The sequence below is a fragment of the Bufo bufo genome, chromosome 2 (assembly GCF_905171765.1).
Source record: "Bufo bufo chromosome 2, aBufBuf1.1, whole genome shotgun sequence".
Classification (NCBI taxonomy): domain Eukaryota; kingdom Metazoa; phylum Chordata; class Amphibia; order Anura; family Bufonidae; genus Bufo; species Bufo bufo.
This window is the reverse complement of record NC_053390.1, coordinates 761,736,441-761,754,739: the sequence shown is the minus strand read 5'-3', so window position 1 is coordinate 761,754,739 and position 18,299 is coordinate 761,736,441. Positions and strand designations below refer to the sequence as shown.

General features: G+C 45.8%; 1 protein-coding gene across 1 annotated transcript in view; it reads right to left on the bottom strand.

Annotated features, from left to right (window-relative positions):
* ADGRA3 (adhesion G protein-coupled receptor A3) overlaps nt 1-18,299 on the bottom strand; it is a 66,646-nt gene that overhangs the window by 14,908 nt on the left and 33,439 nt on the right. Inside the window, exons 5-11 of the mRNA XM_040419030.1 lie at nt 16,594-16,665; nt 14,158-14,318; nt 10,132-10,345; nt 9,278-9,442; nt 4,941-5,142; nt 3,198-3,347; nt 1,468-1,629 (exon numbers count right to left, since the gene is read on the bottom strand). Of these exons, the coding sequence (XP_040274964.1) occupies nt 1,468-1,629; nt 3,198-3,347; nt 4,941-5,142; nt 9,278-9,442; nt 10,132-10,345; nt 14,158-14,318; nt 16,594-16,665 (1,126 nt within the window). The remainder of the gene's footprint in view (nt 1-1,467; nt 1,630-3,197; nt 3,348-4,940; nt 5,143-9,277; nt 9,443-10,131; nt 10,346-14,157; nt 14,319-16,593; nt 16,666-18,299) is intronic.

The following is an 18,299-nucleotide window of genomic DNA, read 5'->3' as shown; positions in this document are numbered from 1 at the left end:
GGGATCGACCGATTATCGGTTTGGCCGATATTATCGGCCGATATTGAGGATTTTGAACGTTATCGGTATCGGCATCTATTTTGCCGATATACCGATAACGTATGGGGAACACAGAACGCGCTGCTCTCAGCGCTCTCTGTGTTCCCTCAGCAGCACAGGGGAGAAGGAAGCAGTGTCTCCTCCCCCTATGCTGCTGCTGCTGCCAATGACAGAAGAGAAGAAAAGAGGAGGGGAGGGGCTGTGGCTGCTGCGCCACCAATGAAGATAAGCCTTTCATTCATTCATATACAGGAGGCGGGAGCTGGCTGCAGAATCACATAGCCGGCTCCCGGCCTCTATGAGCGATAGCTGCGATCCGCGGTAGTTAACTCCTCAGGTGCCGCGGATCGCAGCTACCGCTCATAGAGGTCGGGAGCCGGCTATGTGATTCTGCAGCCAGATCCCGCCTCCTGTATATGAATGATTGAGAGACTTATCTTCATTGGTGGCGCAGTGCGCCCCCACCCCAATCCCGGCCAATAGTAAAAACATTGGTGGCGCAGTGCCCCCCCCCCCCCCCCCCCAGTATTACTCATTGGTGGCAGTGGCCACAGGATCCCCCCTCCCCTGCTCCTCCGATCGGAGCCCCAGCAGTGTAAGCCTGGGGCTCCGATCGGTTACCATGGCAGCCAGGACACTATTGAAGCCCTGGCTGCCATGGTAAGCTCCATGCTGCTGTGTGCACTATGCACAGAGCAGCAGGGACAGTGTGAGCTCCTATTCACCCTAATAGAGATCTATCAGGGTGAATAGGACAAGGGTTCTAGTCCCTAAGGCGGCTAAAAGTTAGTAAAAAAAAAAAACACAAAAATATTAAGTATAAATGAAAAAGACTTATAAACAAAAAAATACACATTAACAATAAACATATTAATTTTCAGCAGATTTGTGTAGGAATTTTTTTTTTTCCTCAAAAATGAAAATTCCCAGAATATCGGTATAAATTATCGGCCTGAAAGTTCACAAATTATCGGCCCTAAAAAATCAATATCGGTCGATCCCTACTGTGGAGGTCCCATTTTAAGGAGATGGGGCACTGTGGGGGGGAGGGGTGTCTGTGGAGGTCACTGTTAAGGGGCGGGTGCTGTAGATGTCACTGTTATTGTGTATGTCAATATCTTTTAACGACACACACAAACATTAAAATAAATTGATGAAATATACCCGTGCGAAGCCGTGTCCTTCTCTCTCCTATCTATCTATCTTTCCAACCAGTGGGATATCTTTGTAATGAATATTGCACTTCTCACCTGACAAACATAAGGTATGCCCACATACTGGCTAGACTTCTTCTGAGAGAACACTCTTAGACGGGTACATAGAAGCGAGTATGTTTCCCATGCTGTCCTGCAGATGCGGTGTGCACACACAGAGACAATGCATGTACAGATCACATATTAGTTTAATACACAATTCTGACGGACTTACTGTGGAGTATACTTGTGCCCCGTTGGCGAGCCGGTAAGTAGCGATCCGCTGTAAGCACTGCACTATACGTGTGCAGGCCTTGGCATCTTTCTGTGCCATCAGCAGGACACGTTCATCAGCCAGCATGATGTTACTCGCTATATCAACCATTACATCACCAAGCTGCAAGAAGTAAGGGATTATAAACATATGTGCATCATACAGACCACCATTTACATTTTACAGAACTTTTTTTATTCAGAAACATTGCCGAGTTTCAGAAAAACTGTTTTAATAAGAGTCGGGCAGAAGTAGTGGCCCCCTGCTTGTCTTGATTGACAGGTCTCCTGCTATATGCATAAGGATACCTAACACATAACGAACTGTAGTCTTATGTAATACATGAACAAAAAAAAAAATGACCTGAGCAAAATACTGTGTGCTCTCCGCATCCATTCCTGCCCCACTAAGAATGAATGGGTCCGTACCCGTTCCGGATATTGCGGAACGGATGCGGACCCATTCCACGGACGTGTGAATGGAGCCTAAAGGAATTATTGTTTTACATCTTTATTTTAAACTTACAAAGCAATAGCATACTCCAGTGGGCCAAGACATTATGCCTTCTGTCCTTACAACTTAGTATGTTCTTAGGCCAACACTTGGTGCCTGTAACAGTGGGATTATTTTAAAGGGTAACTGTAAAAAAAATCTATTTTAGCATATGTTACTGCTACAGCAGCATTATGCATAAAGCAATCTTTAGTTTCTTCACATACCACAGTTTTCCTTGAGTTTTTCCCTTCGTTACGGCTGTTTTAACCTCTACAATATTAGGACCTTCTCAAGATGGCTCCTCTGCCAGTTCTCAGAGGCCAAAACTGCTTTCCCTCACTTCCCATACACACTTGCTGTAGACAGCAGCTCCCTGTCAGCCAATCAGAATGGATTACTGAGAGACACGCCTCCTCACTCTAAAGCCTAATGCAGGCATGCAGTGTGAAGGACCGCCTCTCCGTCTTCCTGTCTTCTTAGCCAGAGACAGACAAGCCATAGCGACTGTCTTTTAAGGGAGCAGTGGAATGGGACAGAGGACATTAATGAAAGCTGTTATTATAGGTAATTACAGATCTTTTAGGAATCATTGACAGACTAACTCAGGTATAAATGCCTAGCTCTAATAAATTAGCAAATAAAATTAGGACAGTAATCCTTTATTAACAGTCCTGGGGTATTTTCTAAGGCTTCAGGGCGGACTGCACATGGTTCCCTCTGTCTCAGCTCACATCACATCACTGGGTGACCCAATTAAAGTCAGTTACTACTGACTGCATACAACAAAGGGTTAAGCAGTAAGGATTGGAGCTTCCTCCAATCCTGGCCAATAGAGCATAAGCTTAGCTGTTATTATGCGGCCAAGCACACGCTCCAGGGCAGCACAGGACACTGGGCTGAATAAGGTCCATGAACAACTGCAATAAAAAGACGTAGGGGCAATGGCAGGATTTACCTTTGTAATGTTTTGCCAAATGACAAATTATGCTCTGCTACATCCACACCCAAACAGTCTAGGGCAACCTTGCTACTGCATATGTGTAATACCTATAAATCAGATGCAATCCTAGGCTCACTGCATATTCACTAAACGATATGAGGAATAATCCAGAATGTGATATGTCACACGACGTTCTGATGCGTCCTATGTCCCTAGCACTGCGATATGTGTGAACACGTCTCCTGGTCACCATTACCTCTTTGTATTTATCTGCGAAACGGCCAAATTTTTCAATCATTTCCGCCACAAAGATAACGTCCATCTTGTCAGAGAAGTTGGCGGCCTCCACGGTGTAGGCCAGAAGCTGCTTTGCAGTGGCAACGGCATTGGTGAGGTTCAGGGGCATCTAAAAACGTATGAAGAAAATGAGAGTGAAGACCAGGCAAGCTCAACCAATGATTATATGATCTGCACTGGAGCTGCCGTGGGCTGTTCCTCTGTTACTCCTCAGGTGACTAAGTTACCATGCCTCTCGTCAGTGGGATATCTCCCTATACATACTGAGACTATAATTAGTGAGGACCATGTCAGTCTGTTTATCGACGAGACGAATGGTAACATGCAGTTGTCATACTTTTCCAGGAGGAATAAAAGTGGAACAGTTTAGTCCAGAACTGTTATATTATGGGGAATGTATTAAACATGTCAAGAAGGTATTCAAACATTGTCATTTGATATACATAAGAGGTTATGGTTGGTGGTGGGAAATGACCACTTTTACTGAATCACACATGTGAAACCGGAAATATAAAAGACATACTTCTCCTTCCTGCTGGAACCACATTACTTCAGCTTACAATTTTGTGGTGTGACCAAAACCTAATAGTTATAAAACGGGAATCCATTTAAGACCTTGTACACAAGAGTTTTTAGTGTGTGCTTTTTGGTGCAGACTCGGCAGCAAAAACTGAGCAGTCTCCCATTGTTTTCAATGGGTGTCCGCGCTGCAGGTTTTTTTTCTGCATGGTCTTCCAGACTGCACAGAGTGCAGCTCCTTCTTCGCTATATACTAGTGGGACGCCTTCCCTGGACATACGGCACAGACAGTGCGATTTTCATACAGACACGGGTTTCCGCTTGTGGATTAGCCACAATGATTGGGATTCACCTCAGTCAAAATGCAAAACTCAGCAGAAATGGAAGATTTGTACATCTGACACATTGTGTGAATGTACCCCAAGGCATCAGATGTCTGTTGCCTTTTCCGGCAGCTAGGTAGACTGCAAAAGACATCCAACTGCACCATTCCCAAACCTGAGCCTCTCAAAACTACAACTCCCAGCATGTCCTGACAGATGGAGAGCCAGATATTATGGAACATTACTGTACTGGATGTCTTAAATGCCTTGAGCAAGGTGACGCAAACGTGCACCAACTATATTGTACACTGAGGTGCTAAGGCCCATTCACACGCTCGCAGGGCTGCTGTGCCCGTGTTGCGGACGGCAAACTGAACGTTCGCAAAACACTGGCACCGACCAGGTGAACTCCACAATGCAGTGAGGATCCATTGACTTGAATGGGTCCGCAATCCGCAACAGAGCAAAATATTAGGACATGTCCACGCAAATGCACAGAACATGTCCTATCTTTTGCCGTATGTTGCGTATTGCATCGCGGGCCCATTCAAGTCAAAGCGGTCTGCAACAAAGGCAGGGTGGCCCTACGGTCGTGTCAAAAATCTGCTCTCATTCAGCCCTCTCCCCCCACTGGAAGCAGCAAGTACTCCAGGCTCACAATGTGTTGATGGGGTGTGGAATAGGAACCTTTTAAGCACCTCAGATGGCATTCTGTCTGCAATCCTCAGATTACAAGGAGCTGCTTTCTTCACAATTATACAGATGGACTGTAAAACAGTAATTCTGCAAAGTTGTGAACCACGTGTGAAATCTCAGAACTGAATGACAAGCTAGCGTTCTAAATAGACAGTGCACGGTACCTGATTAAACATGTACAGCACTCGTGTCACATCATTGGCATACTGGCATCGAGAATAGTCGTCCTCTGCCCAGAAGCCGCCTCGGTCACACCGTCGCCAGGCTCGGATGTCATCTTGATGATTACCAGGGTAGATTCCACCTCCGGCTGAGTAACGTGTGCACAGTTGATACGCAGTGATCCCAGCCAGCGTCCTCGGCCACCTAGCAGGTTATACAATTACATATCAGAGCTACGGCAGACAATTAACTGGCAAATGACAACTCCACTTCCCACGTGATACAACAGCTACACACAAAAGGCCATAAATAAAATATAGATCATGTAACACGTGGAGTCATGGTTGACAATTAGGCAAGTTCGAGCTCCGTTGTATAACGTCGCACCGCAGAATCGGGTGGGACACAGTAAGGCAGACACGGCCAGATTCACAGCACCAAGGCGGCCCACACATACTGCAGCTGACCGCTATCACTCTCCTGCCGCCAAAGGGATTGAGCATGCTGAAATCCAACATGCCTAATCATTCTTTACTCTGACATCTGAAAATTCAGGACAGCTCCGTTCACATTACATTGTAGACTGCCCCTGCCGCATGTTTGGCTGATGATCATCTGCGTTTTACAGGAACAGTCACAAGTACGGGGGCAGGGATTTCAGCGGTTTTCACTGTCTAATGTTATTAGGGCTTTTAAAAGGTACCTATTACATCTTCAATAACGGTCGTCTGATCCTTAGTGCCTTACATCTCTCGAAGGGCTATGATCACAAAGATACTGCACTTTGAGCCAAGCCTCCTCAATGAGTATGTGACAGGTAGGTCCTCACAGCTCTGCCGACTGCTCCTAATCTTCTCATACCACAATTATAGGAACAGGCGGAGGAGGAGAGAGGGGTCTCATACATAGCCATCAGATAATACTTGACAGATCTACAATGAGCAGAAAGTCCATCCCAGCAACAGAACGTCTTTTACTGGGAAATAATGAGCACCTCATATTACATAGCACAAAGCGAAAAGGAGGCGGCAGCCATCATTCCTCCTCCAGACCGGACACACTAGGTCAGTGATGTCGAACCTTTTAGAGGCCGAGTGCCCAAACTGCAACCCAAAACCCACTTATTTATTGCAAAGTGCCAACATGGCAATTTACCCTGATTACACAATATAGTATATTTCCCATGTACTTTATCACTTAGCTATAATAGCCGGCCTACATTCAGTGCGCTGCCTGTGCTGTTCATAGTGCGCCCTGCGCTGATGAATGGCAGGAAAAGTCTAAGGCATATTGGTACACCATAGACTTTTTTCACAGTGCGGGTGCCCACAGAAAGGGCTCTGAGTGCCGCCTCTGGCACCTGTGCCTTATGTTCGCCATCACTGCACTAGGTCTTTGCAGGTGGGACAATCCCAGAAATATTCACGTGCCACTGTATGGCTAGATAAAGATGAGATTTTCCATGTTGGTGTCTAACTACAACAGGGACTGAAGATGGGAGAAACCGTTCTGACTGGGGCTGTGTTCACGTCATGTTTAATCCCTTCCTGTCACAAGTGACAGATGGACGTCTGTCTAACTGCTGTATCTACAGTGTCAAACAGACTGGATCGGAGTCATCCCTGGACTCGGCACTGCAGGTGGGTGTAAGCTGGGTACCACAGCCGAGGTCTGCTGTTCATGGAGCAGGTCCAGCTTCATATATTCCACCGTACATCATGAACACTACAGGCCATCATATATCTGAGGCCCAAAAAAAAAATTAATTTCCTTTTGGCCTTGATCGGGCTGGTATGTGTCAGTATACTTTTTTTTCCCCTAACAAATGGGCTGCAACAAAAAAAAAAAAAAATCTATACTGCATTGTACAATTTTTTACCAACATGGTGGCCAGTGGGTGATGTACAATTTTAATGTCTATCCAGTGACATAAATCAGAGATATACATCAGGGAATAGTCCTAAAGCATACCTCTGAGATATAGGCGTACCATTGTTTGGACAGGGCCTACGGCCTGTATGAGACCCGCAGATCAGCATTTTGATTGTTGGGAGGCGCTCCTTCCCGATAATCGCCTGCTCGTATGGGGCAGAGCAACGGCTAAAGCCATCGCTCATCCCCATACAGAATCGTTATTTGCTGGCAGCAGAGTGTGATCAGACGACATGATCTGCCATCGGCAGATGATGATTTTTTTTAGCCTGCTTAAAAATTGTGACTGCCGATGAATGAAAATTTGCTTATTCATTGGCAGCACTTTTAAACTGGCAGATCATTGCTAATGAGCGTTCCTACTGGGGCTGAAACGATTACTCTATTGAATCGAGTAATTAGACACAAAAAAATCCTCGATGCAAATTTTTTTGCATCGAGGATGCATTTGCATCATGTGACCATGGAGCGGGAGTGAAGCGCTTGCTATTACTCATCACTCCGTGGTCACCCGCCGGCCCGAAACACTCTGTACTGGATTTTGACACATCGTCAGGTCATAGTGCACGTAAGCGAGAACTATGACCAGACGCTGCTAGCAGAGCGGCTGGCAGTGGAGGACTCGGTCTTCTGGATCTCTTCTTCTGTTACCCATCCCGTCCCGTGTTACCCACTTCCCTTTTCTCAGCTGTTGCTCTGTGGTCATCACTTTGACCCTTTGTAGTCTGGCCCCACCCTTCTGACTATGCGGTAGATAGCTTTCATTTGGGTTTGGCTGAGCTTGTGTGAGGTCATCCCTGGTGTTCATGCTCGTCCATCTCTACATAAGTTAAGTGTCGCGTTTGTTTGTGTTTGTTATATTCCCTATTGTTTGTATCTGGGCCTGAGACAGACTTCCTTTCGTCCATCTGGGGAGGAATGGGTTGTCTCTGGTCTTAACCTTATTCCAGGGCCTTATAGGGAATAAAGGGCCTAGGTATCCTGCATATGAATATTTCTACCTTCATGGTCTATTAATATTGATAGGTAGTTAGGGCCCGGATCAAGGTTGTTTAGGAGGTGTTCTGTTCCTTCCCTAGTTTCCAGGCACAGTTACTGTTCCCCTTCCCTCCTGTCCTCAGTGTGGACATTTTCCCCCCACTCTGATCTTAACAGTCACTCTGGCACTCTGTGGTCTCTTCATGCTGCTGCCACTTCACCCCTCTGTCACTAGGCCACTCTGTTGTCTCCTCATGCGGCGTGCACACCATCCCCGCACTGCGACATCGGCGTGCACACCATCACCGTGCACACCATCCCTGCTGAGCTGATGGCACTGGGGTGGGGGACAGCTGATGGCACTGGGGTGGGGGACAGCTGATGGCACTGGGGTGGGGGACAGCTGATGGCACTGGGGTGGGGGACAGCTGATGGCACTGGGGTGGGGGACAGCTGATGGCACTGGGGTGGGGGACAGCTGATGGCACTGGGGTGGGGGACAGCTGATGGCACTGGGGTGGGGGACAGCTGATGGCACTGGGGTGGGGGACAGCTGATGGCACTGGGGTGGGGGACAGCTGATGGCACTGGGGTGGGGGACAGCTGATGGCACTGGGGTGGGGGACAGCTGATGGCACTGGGGTGGGGGACAGCTGATGGCACTGGGGTGGGGGACAGCTGATGGCACTGGGGTGGGGGACAGCTGATGGCACTGGGGTGGGGGATAGCTGATGGCACTGGGGTGGGGGATAGCTGATGGCACTGGGGTGGGGGATAGCTGATGGCACTGGGGTGACGAACGAAGGGTGTTGGGGAAAATAGTCTACTAATTCATTTTTTCTTATTAGATTAAAAAATAATCGATAGAATACGCAATTTAAAAAAAAAACACGTTTACTGCAGTCCTAGTTCCTACGCACGATTATTAGTGATGATCCGCCCAACTATCTCCAGGTCTAATACGCTAAGACACAAGTGAGGAGAATTAGTCACCATTTTACTGGTGATACACACAACATTGTGTTGGCCAGCAAGGGGATTCGTGTTGTATACAAGTCTGTGTGAAGGTATGTGATACAACAGAAAACCTCTCCGCTGGGGACTGCATTCAATCCCAAAAGTACTGGAAGTCCCCACACAACAGCGGCCAAATCATACAGTCATATGTACATCACAATACACCGCTGTTAAACAAATCCAACTAAAGCGAGCCCCAGCTGCCAGCATTAAATGGCCTCACAAATCTCCCTTAAATCAAAGGAGGTCCTTTAGCTTTTGACCGAGTGAGAAGGTTTGTCCTCCTGCTGGCTGCTCAGAGGGTGCACTCACAGGGTCAGTCTGCTGCCATACAGCCACTGAGGGGCTTCTGATGAATCCACTGTGAAATGGCTAATGCTCGCTCACCCTGAGCTATGAAACGTTCACCCACCTGAAGTCGCCCTTGTTGTTTACCACTCTCTCCATCGGGCAGTACTGGGCTGAGCTCTCCAGCACCACAATGTCCACCGTCCTGGTGTTATTACCGCGCCGGCTCTGGACCCGGCAGCCCCAGTTCCCTGTGGATCCAGCTTGTATGTTGGAAATTGTCAGCGCGCTAAAAAGGGATACAAGGGGTCAACACCAAGACAATACTGTTCCAATAAATGTACAACTTTAATTAAACATAATTCCTGCCCCACATGCAAATTACTCTCTAGGTGTCCGCTGGCCGTCTCTTCAGTAGACAACCCTCCCAACCTAGGCCTGACTGACGTCTTTGCAGATAACGAAGGATGATGCGGGAGGAGTAAGCAATGTCAATGGTGTCCAGATGGGCAGGTTCCCTCACGACTTCTGGTTAACAATTCTATACTGGTTGATGCTGGCTTGTATGACATCAAATTTTCTTATCTGTTCAAAAGAAACCTGAAAACCCACCTCTTCAGACAGGCCTACAACCAGTGACCCTGCTGCCTCCATACCGCCATGACCAGCTTCACCCGCACCTACTGTGTCCTTCTCCCATACCATGTAGATTGTAAGCCCTCGCGGGCAGGGCCCTCTCTCCTTCTGTACCAGTCTGTAACCAGTCTTGTTCCTGCTTAGTGCACTTGTCTGTATTGTGTATGTGCAGCCCTTATCATATGTACAGCGCTATGGAATGAATGGCGCTTTAATAATAAATAATAATAATAATAATAATAATTAGATAACCTCTTAACTCTCAACCTAGATGAGTCAGGTACTGCTGGGCTGTAAATGATGCTCATAGTACTTTACATTACCATACATGACAGAACATACCTGGCAATCAGTGAGCAGTTGTGGATCATATTCTTCTGAACGAAAATCCCCTGCGACTCGTCCGTTTCCACAATCTTCCCATCCTGATACCATAAAACCTGCATGTCCTGATCTATATAGGAAGCCATGCACTGGAAGGGGAGGCTATCCCCTTCAAAGACCACTTGGCGATGAGAAGGGGTCATGTAAAAAGAAGGTAGCTCAAGAGGTGAATCTGGAATCAAGTGAAAAAAAACATTACATGAAAGGTTATATATGAAATTATTCTCCAGTCAGAGCCCAAGTGGTCAATGGGGACTCATATGACATGCAACAGTTGCTGTAAATTATAGTATGTTCATAAAGGGTTAAAATGTTCTGTGCAACTCATCCCAACTGGACTTAAAGGTATACTTCTGTCAGTTTTTCTTTTTCATTTCAGCAGTACTATACCATTAAAAATGAAAGGGTTTGTGTCATCTCAGACATATATGGCATATCGCTACGATACACCCCCACCTCTGGGACCCACTCCTATCTCCAGAACAGGTCGCTGCCCTCCATTAACTTCTATGGGTGTTCTGAAAATTGCAGAGTACTCTCATACAGCTATTTTCAGAACTCCCATAGAAGTGAATGGAGAGCATGCCGCACATGCTCGCTGCACTCCCCTTCATTTTGGGGTCCCCAGAGGTGGGACCTGCACCTACTTGACATTGGGGGCATATGCGATCAATGTCTGAGATGCCAATCCCTTTAAATACAATATTTGCAGATAAGGAACCCATTGTTAGCTTTCTGTTGCTTTGAGGAAAAGATATCTAGTAGTAAAATAGTATATTGTAGAATTAGAATAACAGTATGACAGCTCTACTGTTCTCTTGATAGGACTAGATAAAGATGCTCTCATCAGTGTAATGTGTGATGCTCTGAGTCGCTATTTCCATGGTAAAAGTCCAAACAGTAGGGAAATGAATAGCCAGGACAGGAAATAGAACACATGCTGTAACTTCCCCCAAAAATATTTCCAGAAAAACATCCGCTTTTTTTTTTTTTTTTACAAAAAACCAACAATCAACAGAATATTCATATATAGGTTGTTAATATAAAGGTAACAAAATGTGAGGGTAGCGTTCCCTTAAAGAGGACATAGCAGCTCTCTTGGCAAGTCTATAACTTGCTTTTTTCATTAAAACAATGTTATAACTCTGCTCCGCACCATTGCCCTGTTGTTCCTAATGGAAATATGGGAATAAACTGACAACTGGGCGTTACCATTCCTTTTATCAATAGGAGGCGTCCCTACAGTGTCGACACACTCACCACTAATTGGACACTGTCAGAATGTGTAGGGTTAAGCCTTAGTTGACAAGAGAAATGGTAATGCTAACACATTCCTATATTTCCAGCAGGAATAATAGAGGAATAGCATAATGCATTTATGAATAGATGTTCTAACATTTTTTCATGAAGTATCGGTATTAAGAGAAAAAATATGCCATCCCATTAGGATATTAGGGGAATAAACCTTTATAATCCCACACAAGCGGACCTTACGAGCTGGATGTCAGCTGAACCCCGCCGACTTTGGGACCATCTAATGCAGGGATCAGCAACCTCCCAGAATCCTCCTTTCACTTCTATGGGGGTTAAAGGAACAGCCAAGAAAGTGTGCATGCTGGGAGTTGTAGTTTCACAGCAGCTGGAGTGCCAAAGGTTGCTGATCCCTGATCTAATGTGTATGGAGGCCTCCTGACTCTTCCCTGATGGCAGATAAGGATCGGGCATATTGGATTTCAATTGGCAGTGGCTTCCTCCCCTCTTCCTGGCAGGCTCAGTGCATCAGGGGGGATCAACAGTGACACCTGCTGGCTGACAGCGATCTTATGTGTATGGCCAGCCTCTTCAGTCCAATGTCTTTCTCCTAGCACTCTGTAAACCTTATTTGATGCAGAAGATACTGAATGACCTCCGATACAGTGCCCATAATGCCCGTCACTCATCAGATACTGGAAAGGTCATCTAAATCTGCAACACATATGGCAGTTCTGACAGTGCATCCAGGGCAATCAGCAGCACCTTCACAGAGCAGCAGGGCATGAAGACACAATGTGAAGGCGGTGTATGTAGCTACATGGCACGGGGCACACTGCTTGAAGGTGAATACATACCTCCTGCAGGTCCTGCCTTGTTTTATTTTACCCAGTAAACATCCAAAGGCGTAATCTACCCGCTGACAAGAAAGTGAAGTCATGCCTCAGTCAGCCGCTGACATGGGAAACATGGACGTGCAGGGGATCTACAAGCTGGCCCATAGACACTGGGATCACTACATTCAGTACCAGTAAGAACCAGGAGATGACTGGGGAACTCCCAGGAATGGTTGAGACTGTGGTGGATTAGAGCATCTATTTCATAAAGTTGTGTTCTGACATATTACACAAACAGTCTTTCAACTGTGGCAATTAGGGCGGCTTCACATCACGTTGTTGCCATCCTTTTAACGTATCCAAAAAACATATACATTAAGTGGATGCCTCCGAATGATGCCATACAGTGGCATCCACTCACCACAGAGTTCCATTGTAAAAAAACAAAAGAAAAAAAAAATATATATATTTTTTTTTTACCGGACTGTGCAGGATACAAGAACGTGGTGTGCTGCGTTTTTGTATCCTTTTTTGGTAACGTATATATCAAAAGGAGGCATAAAATGTGATGTGAACCCACCATAAGATGTAAAAAAAAAAAAAAAAAAAGGTTTATTCTCACCGGTCCCCTGCATGCCGGCTGTGGCCCACTTCCTGCACCCATCCCCATACGGTGGATAACGGCTGTGAATACGGATGAGCCAATCACTGTGAGGCGGGTCACTGCTGCAGACAGTGATTGGCTAAGCAGGAGGAGGAAGTGGAGGGCAGCAGGCAGGGCATCGTGAGGCGTGCATAAGCTCTTCTTTTTTTTACCCCATTTGCATCCTTTATTATGTGACTATAAACCCCTTTAAAGGGAACCTGTCACCAAGAAAATGCAGTGCAGTCTGCAGGTTATAGAGCAGGAGGAGCGGAGCAGATACTGAGTCCTTTCCCACAGGACTGTAACATCTGTATTTTAGCCATTTAAACCAATGCAGGTTCCCTTTAAAGAGGATATGTCCCATTCCTCACATGTCTAATTCTAACTCGGTTTTTTGCCATTCCTCAGTTATTCATCCTAGCAGTACACTAACAATTGGGTGTAACCATATGAGGTTGTGTCCCTGTGCAATCAGTGCTGACTATGTAGCGACATACACTGACAACCAAAACGGCAACATGAAATTGTCGATACATTCATGAACGCTCAGGAGGTGAGCAGAGGAACCATACAATGCAGAGATGTGAGAAAAGAGGCTCCAGAATTGTGATGCCATAGGTAATCGCCATACTGACTAAAACAGACTAAAGTAAGTTAATCAGCTCTACCTAAGTACTCCTTTTTTACTGGATCGGTCATCAATATCTGATCGGTGGGGGTCTGACATCTGGGACCCCCGCCACCTTACTTCAGCTTTGCCTAGGCCAGTGATGTCACGTTCATCAGTCACGTGGCCTAGGCACAGCTCAGCCCCATAGAAGTGAATAGGGCCGAGTGCGATATCAAGCACAGCCACCCAACAATGTACAGCGCTGTGCTTGGCGAGCAGAGAGAAGGTCGCAACACTATTGTGAGCACCGGTGCCTTCTCAAACAGCTGATCAGCGGGGGTCCTGGGTCCCCCCACTGATCAGATACTGATGACCTATCCAGAGGATAAGTCTTAAGTTTAAAAGTCACGGAAGCTCCCTTTAATGGAATAACAGAATATTCATGGCACACCAGTCTGTAGGACCCTCACCTACAAGAGGAGTGTTAGCTAAACATCCACTAGTCTATAGGAGACATGGAAACAGGAGAATGGGCATGCTCAGACTGCGCTTTTATTGCTAACACGCCACCGGGGAACCAGGCACCCCTCTTCTCAGGTACGTGGGGGTCCCCATCACCCTGAAAATGCACATCTACTTACCACAGGTCAGCTGCTCAGGTTTTACCGCCGTCACTGCCTGCCCTTGCAGAGATTTGGGGTAGGAACATTTTGTTTCACGGACCGTTATATTCTTTGCCTTGACCCACTGCAGCATCCACAGAAGATTGCAGTCACACAGAAGATATTCTGTCTGAAATTCACTGAAAGTGACCAGAAAAAATGGGTCAGAAACCAGGATTTTAAGTGACTTTTAAAAACGCAGTAGATCACTGCCTAAATAACTGTGCAACCTGAAGATGCAGAAGACGTATTGTAGTTTGATTTACCCTCTCAGTACCCAGGATGTATGTAAAACACTTTCCATGACTACAATAGAAGGGCTACGACGGAAATCTTGGAATTATATTAAAATTTTAAATACCAAAACCATGGCAACATTTATGGGGCCGCACTTGGAGAGTATGTGCGCCTGGCTTGGTTTAATAAGACGACTCTTCCGGACACACTCCCATTAAAGGGGCACATATTTTCTCTGCTAAAGGGTTGAGAAAATGGGACATTGCATATCTAATACGCATATTTTTTGACTCTGGGTCAATAAACCGGGCAGTGATCAGAATGAACGTTCCTGCAAAGATTCATTCCCAATTAGTATTTACATGCAGCAATAATCCTCTCTGTATGGGGATGAATGATCGCTATTATGATTATTATCCCCCCCCCCATACAGATCTATCATTTGTCAGCAGGATATTTTATTTTCATGAGGCATTGGGCTGTCCACGAAGGATGACATTCTGTGCCGCATAAACAATGGGTCACCAAACAAGAGACCGCTCATTCGCTGGCACATTTACACGGGTTACATTTGTTCCAGGTAATTACACATATGTACCCATTAATTGGCCCAACTTTCCACCCGTGTAAATGGGCCTCAGAGGTTTACTTGTATTTGCGCACCTCCGATAGGGAAACGCTGAGATGCGCGCGCTTTTCAGACAACACAGAACGATGGAGAAGGTCCCCCCCATGATGTGCCAACCAAAGGTTTGTATGAATGAACACTACTTGATGTTTTATAATTAGGACACTGTGCTCAATGGAGGTGGGGGAATGATAAATATGTGTAGACTTAATAGAATAGATTATAGGTTGGTGAAATGGAAATACTTCACATAATTGGTGTATCATTTACATATCTAATTAGGTCATGTGACCTACTGGGAGGGGTTGTGTGTGTATATATGTCTGCTATTGTTCACATTGTATGCTGCTTGAGAAAGACTGCTACGGTCGAAACGTCGCATTGTTTTTGGTGAAATAAATTCTACAGAATTGAAGACAAGCGAGTGCTGCGGTTTTCCATATAGGACGCATCCAAGGGGGAACTTCAGACTGGCTCCCAACACGGCTGGCACCACCACAAGAAAAGGTTTTATTTATTATTTTTTTCGTCGTGCTGCTATACCCATTTTTTCTATATCTTTACTTGTATTTGGGTCATGGGGAGCTTTGGTATTGATGATTTTGTGAGAATATGTGCATACAGACTGTCATGATGTAAATAGCATGAACTCTGCCAATACTGTACTTTTACTTTTAGGTGGTGCTGTGCATCACAGACCTGAAGACACAAATATGAATTTTTTTTATGCATTTCTGACAAACTTGCACAAAGGCACTCGTAATGTCAAAATGGCATCTTCATGATGTGCCAGGTCTTCACGGAAATGTGTGTGTATAGGTTTAGAACATATATTTTTTTTTAATTGTATAATTCAGGTTTTATTAATTAGTGTATATCAACAGTGTGAAAACTGTCCTAGTGGAAAAAGGGTTTGAAGAGGACCTGTCACCCAACCTGACATGTCTGTTAGTAACTACTTGCATTACAGTGTAATTACAGTTCCGGATCATCCAGTCTTATTACTCTGCCTTATGCCATTTCTTTATTATCCCTACTAGTTATGAATCACCAGGAGTCTGCAATCAAGGTCCATCTGGGTGGTACCAGTCGAGGGTGTGTCCCTTCATAATCTGACTATCCAATAATTGGTGCCAGTGTCAGACAGTGTGCAGGGACACGCCCAACTGGTAACACCCAGCTGGACCTTTACTGTAAACTGCTAGTAAATCATCCATAACTTCTAGTAGGAATAATAAAGGAATGGCACAACTTAGTCAAAAGACTAGATGCTCCAGAAATATTACAAGGGAAATGCAAGTAGTTACTAAAACAGACATGTCAGTAGAGGTGACAGCTCCTATTTAACACAAATTTACCCCCACCATCTCAAATCAGACTCCATACCCAGTGAATGTTAATATAATGTTATGGAATTATCATTCAAGCAATTCCTAGGCACACTGTGAAAATAGGGACTTGCTCGGTGATAACTTGCAGGGTTGTGACCTATCCGCAGAACGCGGGCTGCTCTATAATATCCATCATTATCCGACACCCGGGAAACTTACAGCGACTTTAGGGCAATGAGGTTAGCAAAAGTTCCTTGTGGCAGCGAAGAAAATAAATTCCCAGAGAGATTTCTAGAAAGAAAAAAAAACATACGCAGGGTAAATACATGATCAGATTACAGCATAATCATTGACTACAATGAAGGCGTCGCGCCAAGAACACTCACTGGATATCATAGTTTAAGGGCATTTTGTGAGTGAATCATAGAACTAATGGAGGAGAGAAAAATATTAACTCATCCTAATGAAGGTAAGAAAGCAATTACTCACCAGAGAGCTGGCAGCCTAGACGCCAGTAATTATCTGTAGCTCTGAATGGTGCGCGCAGAACATGAGAAGACCGCGGCAGGTCACGGACTCGGACCCTCTTATGGTGTGAGGACATCCGTGTCGGTATGCAGAGTCTTACACGCCCCCCCCCCCCCCCCCCCCCTAATAATATCATGATGCTTGCTCACAGCGACCAATCAGATTCCACCTTACATCTTTCACAGCTTCTTTGCAAAATGAAAGGTGGAATCTGAGTGGTTCCTATGGGCAACTAAGCCAGTTTTCCCTTGCACCAGTTTTGATAAATCTCCCCTATTATTTTTACAAGTTGTCCCCAGTGGAGCTCACAATCTAAATTCTCTATCTATGGAGTGTGGGAGGAAACTAAAGTACCTGGAGGAAACCGTTAAAAATACGGGGAGAACATACAAACCCCAGCGCTGCGAGGCTCCAGAAGCATCCTTTCTGGAAACCACACAATCTTCCCTCATTTGGTAAAACCTTGTCCTCTCAAATAGACACAATATGGGAACATTTATCATATCTAGCATGCCAGGTTTTTGACATGTAAATGCTGCAGTGCTGTCGCACGCTGGGATTTACGCAGAGCCGCATCATTTTCAAGAGTGGAGTGAAAAGATGGTCGGGATTTCGGAGTGGATCACTTTTATGTCACATTAATGCAAATAAGTATTTCCCAAGGAGGAGAACCATCTCGCCAGCATCACTTTCTGGAAGTGGCTCCCTAGGAGTCAAAATACGACTTTCCAACGGAATAAAGCCGGGCCAGATATCTATAGGGAGACACTTCCAAGAGGTGGCGCTGGGAAGCTGGTTCTCCTCCTTGGGAGGTACCTTTTTGCACATTCAATCCAATAAGCCTCCATACTAGGGCTGCACCCAGATCAATACAATACCGGATTCGCGCAGCCTAGTATTTGTTAGAGACTATGGCATGCGCCGTCCTCGGCTAGCACCATGTTCTCATCAGCCGTCACAGTAGAGAAGGAAGAGTCCACTGCCACCAATAAAGAGACAGTACTGAGAAGGAGGGGAGAGGTTGTGGCCACTGCGCCACCAGTGAACATAATTTACCCCTAAATACAAAGGTAGGGCGTGTCGATCTGCCGAACCACGGCAATGAACCATTCAGGTGAGGCACCTGAGGGGTTATTAGACGTCGTTCGGCAAATCGCTGTGCCCTGTCATAGAGGTCGGGTGCCAGCTGTGTGATACGGCCGGGACCCGCCACCTACATTTGTATTTAGGTGCAAATTATATGAATTGGTGGCGCAGTGCGCCCCCCACCCTCCTCAGTATTATAATGATTGGTGGCAGTGGCCACAGGGTGTGTGTCCCCTCCTCCTCAGTATTCTAATTGGTGGCAGTGGCAGTTTCCGACTGGAGCCCCAGCAGCTAAATCGCGGGGCTCCGAT